The sequence below is a fragment of the Nilaparvata lugens genome, chromosome 1 (assembly GCF_014356525.2).
Source record: "Nilaparvata lugens isolate BPH chromosome 1, ASM1435652v1, whole genome shotgun sequence".
NCBI lineage: Eukaryota > Metazoa > Arthropoda > Insecta > Hemiptera > Delphacidae > Nilaparvata > Nilaparvata lugens.
The window spans coordinates 101,506,919-101,518,464 of NC_052504.1; the positions used below are offsets into that span (position 1 = coordinate 101,506,919).

General features: G+C 35.9%; 1 protein-coding gene across 1 annotated transcript in view; it reads left to right on the forward strand.

Annotated features, from left to right (window-relative positions):
* The first annotated feature begins 9,208 nt into the window (after positions 1-9,208).
* The window catches only part of LOC120349523 (WAS/WASL-interacting protein family member 1-like), a 6,576-nt gene continuing 4,238 nt past the window's right edge, over positions 9,209-11,546 (forward strand). The window contains exon 1 of the mRNA XM_039419899.1: positions 9,209-9,319. Within this exon, the coding sequence (XP_039275833.1) occupies positions 9,209-9,319 (111 nt within the window). The remainder of the gene's footprint in view (positions 9,320-11,546) is intronic.

Here is an 11,546-nt window from a genome sequence, read left to right on the forward strand (position 1 = left end):
AAATTCCTGCATACAACATATTATCAATTGTATTTCTCATGCTTTATATTGAGTTACACTTCGCAAAATATAACATTGTAAAGGTGGGAAAAAGTATTAAAATTAACTACATTAGGACATCTCTATTTAATACCTTGATTTTTTAGCCATGATTCAAAATGTTGACATAAAATGTAAAAAAAATCGTGCCCCCCCAAAAATGTTGATGGCGCAAATTGCGCCATGCCCCCCCCCCTTGTGGGCACCCTGCCCTTGCTCTTCCTTCTTCCTTCCATAAGATCCAGAATTTCAGGTATTTGAGAAGTCTTGCGTCTATGTAATTTCTTGGTCGTTTTGTAATCTTTTTCATTTTAATATGCAACTTAGCTACTACAGGGTTGTGATCTGAATTGATATCAGCCCCAGGATAGGTTTTTGTTGATGTGACTGCATTCCTATATCTATTATTGATGAGGATATAGTCAATTTGATTTCTGACAATATTTTCTGGATTATCAGCAGGAGATTTCCAGGTGTACAATCTACGATATGGAAGCTTGAAGTAGGTGTTTGCTACCATTAGATCTTTCTCCTGACAAAATTGTATTAGGCGTTCACCTCTCTCATTTCTCTCACCCAGTCCAAAACCCCCTGTATGTGCTTCTACCTTATCTTTGCCCACTTTAGCATTAAAATCCCCCATAGTTACTATAGTTACATAACTAACATTTTTTAGTGCTTGCAATTCTTGTTTCCAGTTCCGCATAGAACTCCTCGACTTCTACTTCCTCCGAGTCTGCAGTTGGTGCATATATTTGTATGATGTTCAGGTGTCCTGTGCATGTTTTTATTTGTAACATCATGACTCTTTCTGAATATGGTGTAAAACTCTGAACTGATGCATTGGTAGCCTTATCTATAATCACTCCACACCATACCGATGATTTGGGTCATCTATTCCTGAGTAATAGAAAACTCCATTATTCGTTCCACACTTACCACTGCCTGGCCATCTGACATCGCTTATTCCCAGAATGTTTATGCTGAGTCTTGACATTTCCTTCACCACATTTTCCAACTTCCGATGCAAAGAGGCTTCTTGCATTCCACGTTCCGATCTTCACACTCTTCAGCCTTGCTTTCATGTTCTGGTTCGCCACTGCTCCCCCCGGAGATCGATTGGGGACCTTTTACCTCCGGAATATTTCGTTTTAAACCCATCCATGATTGCTGTACTGATTGTACAAAGGATACCAATAATGGTCTTTAATGCAGTGGTTTCCCCTTGCCTTCTGCATCCATATGCCGTTGACCCTTTGATGGGTTCTTCCTCCTTTAGAGTAGATTTCTCCACCCTAGGGCAAGTGAGTGCCCTGTGGCTCTTCCGCCCTCTCCGCCGTTGGAATCTCTCCTCATCCGCCTTCGAGACCGTTGACCAATTTGACAACATTAACAAGATTGGAATTGTCTAAAGATTGAGAGTCAAGTACAAGCATTGGCTGGAAGGACAAAGGTCTATTTTCAAATATAATCATATTGGATTTCTTTGTCAGAAGAAGATTGATTTCGTTAAAATACTGATTTAACTCATTACTTTATGAATTCATGTTCATCTCTAAGTTTTCAAGACATTTATAGGGGATGAATGCTCAAAAATGGGTAAAGAGGGAAAAGTTGGGAAGACAATTTTTAACCCCGCAGTTCTGTTTAGGGTAGTTGGGAGGTGAACATATCAAAAGTCCCCACCCCTACCCCCTGTGCTAAGGGTGTGAGGGTGGTTTAAGGTACCATTTTTGATTTCTCGCATAAAACCTGAAAACGATGTATCCCAGGACTTGACAGTCATATAACAAATAAAGCTTACATAATCTCCTACAATATTCATTGTACAACTTTTTTCATAGCTCCTCTAGTTTTCAAGATATTCGCTCTTGAAGGTGTGTAATTGTTAAAATAACTGGTTTTTATCCAATGTTTTGCTCTTTCAGGGATTATAACTCTCCAACAATGCATCATGAAAACTGATGCTTATCGTAGGTGTGTATAACATTGAATTCTCTTCAAAATGTTGTATTTATTTCGCTATTCCAAGTTTTCCTTTGATTGTTATAGCAGCTTCAATGTAGGGGGTGAAATTCTCATTGCTGCAATAATTGATCATTTGACAATGACATTTGAAGGGGGTGTCTGTGACACAATTTTTGACTCTGCAGCTTGATTTGGACTAGTTAGTAGGTGGATATAGCAAAAGTGTGCATCCCCTCTGTTGAAGGTGTGGAACCGCTGAGTTGACAATTGTTGCCGCAACGAAAGTTTCACCCCCTACATTGAAGCTGCTATAACAATGAAAGGAAAACTTGGAATAAAGAAATAAATACATCATTTTGAAGAGAATTCAATGTTCTACAAACCTACGATAAGCATCAGTTTTCATGATGCATTGTTGGAGAGTTATAATCCCTGAAAGAGCAAAACATTGGATAAAAACCAGTTATTTTAACAATTACACACCTTCAAGAGCGAATATCTCGGGAACTGTTGGGAATATCACAAAATTCTACTGAACATGAAGTGTAAAGAATTTTTCAAGCTTCATTTTTGAATAGTTAGTTATGTTGGTTGAACTCATTATTCTCAAGATATGATCGTGGAAGCAAAACGCTGAAAAATGCAACTTTTAAACCACCCTCATCCCCTTGGCACATGAGTTAGGAATGGGGACTTTTGATATGTTCTCCCAACTAGTCTCAACAAAGCTGAAAAGTCAAAAATTGTGTTTAAAACATTCCCTCCAAATTCCTTTGTCAATTGGTCTATTGTTGCAAAAATGAAGATTTCACACTCAACCCTAAAGCTGCTGCAAAAGGTGTTGGGAAATTCGTAAAAAAGTGAAATTATACACCAATTGAAGAAAATTCAATGCTCTATAAGCTGATAATCAGCATGGACTCTTATCGATTTTTAAAGCGATATAGAAGCAAAAATGGTAAAAATTATTGTTTCAAACGTGTTTTTTTTTTTTTTAAATGTCACACCTTCAAGAGCGGATATCTCGAAAACTAGAGGATATGAGAGTTGTAGAAAAAGTTGTAGAATGAATATTGTAGGAGATTATGTAAGCTTTAATTTGTTATATGACTGTCAAGTCCTTAGGATACATAGTTTTTGAGTTTTATGCGAGAAATAAAAAAATGGTACCTTTAAACCACCCTCACACCCTAAGCACAGTTGGTAGGGGTGGGGAATTTTGATATGTTTAGTTACCTCTCAACTACCCTCAACAGAACTGTGGGGTCAAAAATTTTCTTTCCAACTTTTATTTATTTATTTATTCCATTGTCATTACATATCATAATTATAATAAATATAACATGATTGGGTGAAAACAACAGGCATAGCCCAAAACTGTCTTCTCCCAAATTGTCTTCTCCCTCTATAACCTTTCCTTGACTGGACTATTATCACTATGGGCAAAGTTGTATCATCAGCATATATGGTAATGGATGACTTGTCTTTGTAGCTATATTGAATATCATTGATATATATTATAAACAAAAGGGGCCCCAATATTGAGCCTTGAGGCACTCTTGTACTTAGTTTCAATTTATTGGATCTATTCTCACTTGTATCTGTAGAGATAAGCTGTACATATTGAAACCTGTTGTTAGGTATGAGCTTGTAGCTTGTAGCTATTACCCCTAATTCCTAGTCTGTATAATTTATCAAGAAGGATCATCTTATCTACGCAATCGAATGCTTTGCATAGGTCTATCAGCACACCACAAGCGAATTTCCTGTCTTCAATATCTGATATCAGTTGCTCAAAAATATCTATCAAAGCAGTTGTCGTAGAAAAGGGGCCCCAATATGAGCCTTGAGGCACTCTTGTACTTAGTTTCAATTTATTGGATCTATTCTCACTTGTATCTGTAGCGATAAGCTGTACATATATAAAAGCCATTTTGGAATGGGGCTAAAATAATTTTTTCTTGGATATTTCATTATCCTAATGAACAAAATTCTTTCGAATATTTTGGAAATGGCCGGGAAAATTGATATTGGACGATAATTGTTAACATCTAATTTATCCCCTTTCTTAAATATGGGTATCACCTTTGCTATTTTCAAAGCATCTTGGAAGATGCCTTGTTGGAAGCAAGAATTGATAAGATGCGAAATCGGCTCAACAATGACCTCAGAGCAATACTTCAATACTTTAATAATTGGTATTTCATCATAGCCAATACATGATTTCATCTTCAGTGCTCTGATCACGTTAGTTACCTCAGTTGGATCGGTGGGTGAAAGGAAGAGACTTTTTTCTTGGAAGGAACCCATGTCATTGTCAGCTGGGTCAATTTGTTTTAATCTACTATCACTTCTATTTTTGGATCCTATGAGAGCAAAGAATTCATAGAAAGCTCAAGCTGTTTCATAATCATTCTCGGTTAATTTAACATTAGAATTCAATTTGTTAATACTCTCAGTTACACCATTGCATTTACCTCTAAAATGATTTATAATTTTCCAACAATTTTTCGATTTGTTACTGTATGTAGAAACCAATTTCCAAAATATTTCTTTCATGCTTCTATCACCTTAATATCATACAAACTCTTGACCCCAGTGGCGCCATTTCACCAAACTGCTAGGGGGGCAAAAACCAAGAGGTATTAGAGGGGGGGAGAAAGGAATACGCCCAAAGGATAGAGTCCTCTCGGTTTCCCCATGAATGTTACATTCGAAGATGTTATTATATGCTTCATTTCCTCCAGTTTTATACAAATGTGGTTGAAGTATCAATACAAGCATATAGGCCTATATTATTAGTTGTTAATCATGAAGTATTTATTAGAAATAGGCCTACAGAGAGGCCCTAAAGTAGGATACACTGAAACAGTTTTGTTAAAAATCATGGAAAAAGATAAATTTTTCTATTACAATGACAATTTCAACAATTTCATTGAAGATCATATTCTAATTGGAAAATAACTTTCAGTTAGAAAGCTTAAGAAACATTAAGCTGTTCCCATAATTCTCACCAACTCTGTACATACATTATTGATTGTCTGATTGTGCCCTTTCTTTTGCTTTCACTGTGCCATCTTGCAACTTGTTAATTCTCTCGTTGAAATTTATGCAATCACTCACTTATTGTGCTCTCATCAATAATTATTGTACCCATTCTATATTTAAGCTTCAACTATACCACAGAGAAAAATATATTCTTTATTACTCCGTACCCATACTTTCAAGGCAATTTTGCTACATTGTTGATACTGTAGAAGGAATTATACTTCTGCTGTTAAAAAAAAGTATTAAATCAGTATGAGATTCTAAGGATTCGTGTAGATAGACCCGCATTTTCATTATTCATCTGATCCTTGGGGGGGGGGGGGCAAGGCCCCCCCTGTCCCCCCTAAATGGCGCCCCTGCTTGACCCTATTGATTGAATCATAGTTTACATCTAGTCCATTTTTACATCTAATTGTTGCTAACCTAATCATAATCTTATCTGCTTCAGTTCTTCAGTATCCCAGTTGAACCATTTTTCGGGTTGATAACCTTTTGCTCTTGAAGTCATAATGGGGCAGTATTTATTGAAGTTTCTCCTTAAGTCGCAAAAAATAAATCAAATTGCTTATCAGCATCGTTTTTTCTCAGCATAGTTTTCTCTCATTACTATGAATGATGAAGACGTTCATCAGGAATAATTATCAATCTAAGTTCATTGATACACAGCAACTCAAAAAGTTATGGACAGAGGAATGCAGACTGGAAATAGGCCTACATTATTAGGCCTACTAAATAACTCAAAAGAAATAAGAATTCAGGCATTTACTTCTTCTCGTGAATGAAGTAACACAGCACTAGTAACGGAGATAGAATTGACCATCGAATTTAGAGTAGGATTAATCAATTCGGATTTCAAACAGAGCAATATAATCTAGTTAAAATTCCTCATTTTCTTTCTCTGTTGATTTATTACACCGACATGCGTGTTTATGAAGTTGATACATATATGTGTACGTGAATGTTATATAACGATTACAAATTGAGTGATCGGCGCCACATCAAATAGAGTAGTAAGAAATGTGGAATGTGCTCCTAGTTAAACTGGACTAGCCACTTGATGAAATTGCGATTTCCAGCAATGTGGTTCCCAATCTTGCTACTGAAAAAGTGGGAGTGATATACTGAATCTATATAATTTGAATGTTTAGGTCGATTATTAACAAACCTGTTTCTGCTAAAAATTTGATGAATAGCAAGTTCTCTAATTAATCAACTAACGGGAAACAGAATTAACTCAAGTTTCAAGTGCGCTACAAGCATCATGTTCCACTTCAAATGTAGGGTCTAGAAAAATCTACATAAGAATTTAAAAATATAAATAACTCTAGTAGATATTCAACATTACGAGGGTAAGTGAAACTGCCAGGGGTCACTAACTATAAGAATCAAACATATCAATGTTTGATTGAATTATTAATAAACATTTTCAATTATGAATTCAACGTTGAATAATAAGAGCCACCTCCTATGAACCTTTTAGTGAAGGTTCCATTAGTGAATTACAATCCCAAATCAATAGCAATCGCTAGGAAAATAATATCAAATTTAATGAGGATGAGAATCATCATTTCTCTATTATCATACCAGATCTTTGATTGGAGGTGAGATTTTCAGTTAGAAGAGTCGAAGCAACGGTTTCTATACAATGCTGTGAGAGTCGTGGATGGAAATGCTTCACATATCTACAGGCAGTGGCTAATTGAAAGTAGCCAGCATTTACCAACGCATTACTACTCTTGGTGCTACTTCCATTGTCAGTTATGTAATACCATCATAACAATGTGACATAGTGTCCATTTAGACTTTTGCACAATCTTGAGAAGCATTCTGAGTGGTGAACCTTAAAAGGATGAGAATTCATGCAGAATACTCTTCTCATAAACCAAAGTGCAGACCAAGCTTGCTCAATTTTTCCACTAGGAATAGTCAGTGAGCTTTTATTGTTTCATTTACATCACTATGAATATGGATCAATTACTTTGAGTTACAAGTAATTGTAGAGTAGGTCTAGAACCTGAGCGTGAATGTTATAAATTCCCTTTGATGTATGACTCAAATGAACGTGAGTGTTATCTTTTATTCAATCCGATACTAACTACTTACGAAGTTTGACTTACTTCACTAATAATCTTAAACTAATAAACAATGAATACTCTTGAATCTAGAAATTTGGAGTTCAAGTATTGATTCTTCTTCAGCCATTCTCAGTGTTTTATGAATGTTGGCTCAAACAGGGTTGAAATAAAATATGATTTTCTTCTTCGGTTAACAGCGTTTGGGCTGGTTGGCAGCAACTCTCCATGCCTCGCTGTCATCCGCTATCCTTTTGAGTTCACTGTATTTGCACATCTCAGATCCTTCTTCAGTTGTTCTAGGTACTTCATTCTTGGTCTTCCTCGCGCATTCCTTCCCTCACTCATGCAAAGAAAAACTACAATGTCTTGGGCTTTGAAGTTGGAAATTATAATTTATTGTCTTACCTTGGTTATTGCTTCACTATCATCAATCATGATTGATAATTGATTTTTGGCAATGGTTGATCAGTGTCCAAGTAGGCCTATGTGGTCGACCTCAGTCCCGAGCACTTGGTACTGTCCTTGGAGGGGTGACCGACTGATTGCTTATGGCTTTACAATCACTTCCCGTTTGTGTGCGACCCACCTAAAACAATAGATAGTACTAACATTCTACTGAACGTAATCATATCGGGGGACCGAGCTTCGCCCTGAATACAAAAGCATACACTTTATAACGAGGGAGGAATTATAATATTTATAGTTTATATTTAGAATGATATACTATGTTAGCTACAATATTTGCTATAATATACTATGTTCTATTCTACACTAATAGCATCTGTTACTATTTTGGACTTTTGAAGTGAACATGTAGCCATTCCATCCTAATCCATCAACCATTAGGTTCATTAATGTTTATCATGTCCAAGGTACCTAGAACACATTATTCTAGGTACATTGATCACGTCGATAATTTTCTTGCCGGATAATATTTATCGTGAGATCAGCGGATTGAATGCAGTAGTTCAAAAGCCGAGGCATAATTTTGTCTCACTCACACACGCACTCGCTATCTCACTTCCATTATCGAGGGACGATGAAATTTTCAGCTGTTTTTTCAAGGATGAATTATGTCCAAGGATGAAACTTGTCCTTCAGCAAGTTATACATGAGATGACACCTAATGCAATAGAATTTTTATATAATAAACCTACTTTGTTCCAAATTTCGTGAGAATTGTTAGAGCCGTTTACGAGATCGGGTGATATACAGACATATAAACATATAAAAATATAAACATATATCTTTCGCTTAATATTATATGATTTTTGGAGAAAGGAAGAGGAGTAGGACGATGGAGAAGATGAGGAGGAATAAGAGAAGAAGGAAGAAGAGAGTAACTTAAAGAACCGCTAGATTGGTTGGCTTTATTTGATCCTCCAAGGCCAAGGGAAAAGTAAGGGAGCAGCCAAACCTTCCTCCACTCCCACTCAACCCTTCAGTACAATATTATTCTACTATTTCTAAAGCAGCATTACTGCATTAGAATCAGAAAGAAACTTACTAAAAATAAATGTATGAAATCATATGAAAATATATGATATATTATGAAGAGAAATATATTAGGAGGAAAACATTCTACTTTAGAACGTGAAAAAAATTCATGCCGAGAAGAGTAGGTGATAAAGGAGGAAGAGGGTGTGTATTAGGAAGAGGAGGAGTGGAGAAGTAGGAAGAAGAGGAAGGGTTGCAGGAGAGTAGAAAGATAAGGAAAGATAGAGACGAAAGAGGAGAAGGAGAAGGAAGATCAGTGGTTGGGCGAAAAAAGAAGATAATAATGAGAAGGAGAAGAAGGAGATGGAGTTGTAGGAAAAGAGGAGAACGAGGAGCTGTTCTTAGAGATGATGCCAATAAAGGAGAAGAATCAAGAACGAAGAAGAACAGAAGGTTGAAGAAATTAACGAATATGAAAGTAATAAACAATTAGAACCTGAATAAAAATCAAGAATTAATTTTGATATTATGGATTGACATTGTCAATTTTCAAGGAAGGAGCACATTGTATTGTTGTGTGGTGGGCATATTGTATCATATTTGTCACCATACGTGGTGGTGGGGAGTGGGGGTCCACCTTGATGGGTGAGGGGAGGGGGGAAGCTGGTGAACGGAGGCGGCAGCAGCGGCTGGAGTGGATAGAGTTTCAGTTCAGTGTTCAGTCGACGGTGCGACAGCCGTGCGGTCGCTCAGTGTGTCAGTTGAGTAGTTGCTAGTAGTGAACGTTCGACGTGGTCGATGGTAGTGAACAATCGTCCAGCTCGTGAACCATCGCTGTGATCTAGTGATTACTTTCCGGATTCATCTCGCCGCCACCGCAATGGCTTCCAACTTTGTTCATCTTTTATCGTGTGCACTGTGGGCCTACTGCTCTTAACAGGTTGGTCACAACACTCACTTGATAATAGTGATAAGAAGAGGAATAGTGACATCCTCAACCAACCACCAAATTAGTGCATGCAAGTCATAGGTCACAAGTGCTTCATTATTGTAATAGATAAATAATCACTCAACCCAGGCTCACATTCGTCTTGAAACTCTTTTTCCACCCTTATTACCATCATGTACTTCAAATATGCATAAAACGATTACTTATTTATTCTCAATTCCTGTAAAATTATTATTTAACTCTGGTAGAGACTAGAAAATATTATTGCTCTACAAAATGATTGACATATTTGATGAATACCATGAACATTATATAAATTAAGTCTATATTATATCAATAACTGATAATCAAAAGTACAACTATAATAACATACTTGAAGTAGAATAATAATGAAAATAGCAGAACTTAGGTTACTAAAGAAAATACCAATTACTTTCTCATTAAATTATGTTTTACATAACGAAAATATAATGAGAAAGATTTAAAATTTGCTGAAAAATATGTAACTTGAACACATATAATATTATGTAGCAACAGGTCGCAACTTTAGCCTATATATCACTGAGGGTATATTTTCAAGTAAAAAAGTATTGATCATAAATCTTTAACATGATAATTATTTAGTGTATGGAATTTCTATGAGGAGCTAAAGGACATCTCAATTTTATTCTGAAGCAGGAAAACCAGTATACTATTTGAAAAGTATCCAAAATTTTCATAAACTGTAATCAGAGTTTCAATGGACACGTTTGAATAATTTTCAATTCATACGAAGTCCTTTCTTTTCCTGAAACAAAATGCAATATCTCCCAAACGGTAGCTGCATCATTCAGTTTTTGGAATGGAGACTTGAATGGTCGATAAGAATGAAGAAAGTAAAACTTTCCTAACATCTCATTACAGAAGAATAACTGTTCGCAGTCAGCCTTGAGTTATGAAGCCTAAAAATACTGTTGTTCGAAACGGACCAGTAGCAGTAGTATGGTAGACTATCTCACTGCATTTACTGCATTCGCAATACTTTCACAAATCACTTGTTCACAAAAATACTATTCCATTCATTCCGAAAATAATATGTTCGTCAAATGGATTAGCGTTGAATGGAAAAGCCTGAGCTATGTAATATTTTTTGAAACGCCTACTGCGAGTACTACCGTTTACCTAATAATAGGTACGTTGTGTTATGGAGGACTAATGCAAAAGAAAGAAATGTTGAGCAGCAATGAGAATTGGAAGTTGGAAAAATCATAGACCTAACAATAATATAAATGTACAGTGTTCAATATGAACAACGTTCTATCTCTTCCCCTCCTCACATTATAAGATCTAATAAGGAATGTTCCTAACATTTTTCATCCCATTATATTTCAGTGATTATTTAAACTGGTAACCGATTTTAAAAGCAAGACGAACAATTAAAGTTCATACCATGGTGATTGTTGTTGGCCACATCTCATGATAACTGAATTTCTGTTAAATAATTGCATTTCTTTAATCTAACAATAAAAGTTCAAATCAAGATGAAGTTTCACACAGTCTTAACAAAAATTGATACTTGCAATCGAGTATTTATTATTGAGCTTGACTTTCTTAAATGAAAAGCTAATAGCTAAGTTGGTGAAGGAAGCTAAGCCCTACCTCCGTAAACAAAGCCTTAGTGAATTCTGGTAACGTCAGCACAGTTAGGGCTCCTACAACAATAAAAGAATTGTATCTGTATCAGCTAGTGTTTTTATTGGTGTAGGAGCCCTACCTGTGCTGACGTTACCATCAACCACCAGTCTTGCACTATGGCTTTGTTTACGGAGGTAGTGAGCTAAGTTAATAATACGTTCCTAAATTGAGATCAATTTAATCATTCATTCATAAATTCAAATTGACAATAGGAAGCAAATAAGAAATTGCATTTAATTAACAGGCAGAATTATAATTGCAATAAGTGTGGGCTAACGTTTAATGGCAACTACAACGTCAGAGCTACGAAAGTAAAAGTTGATATATACAATTCTCAATAATTATAACAGGCAAAC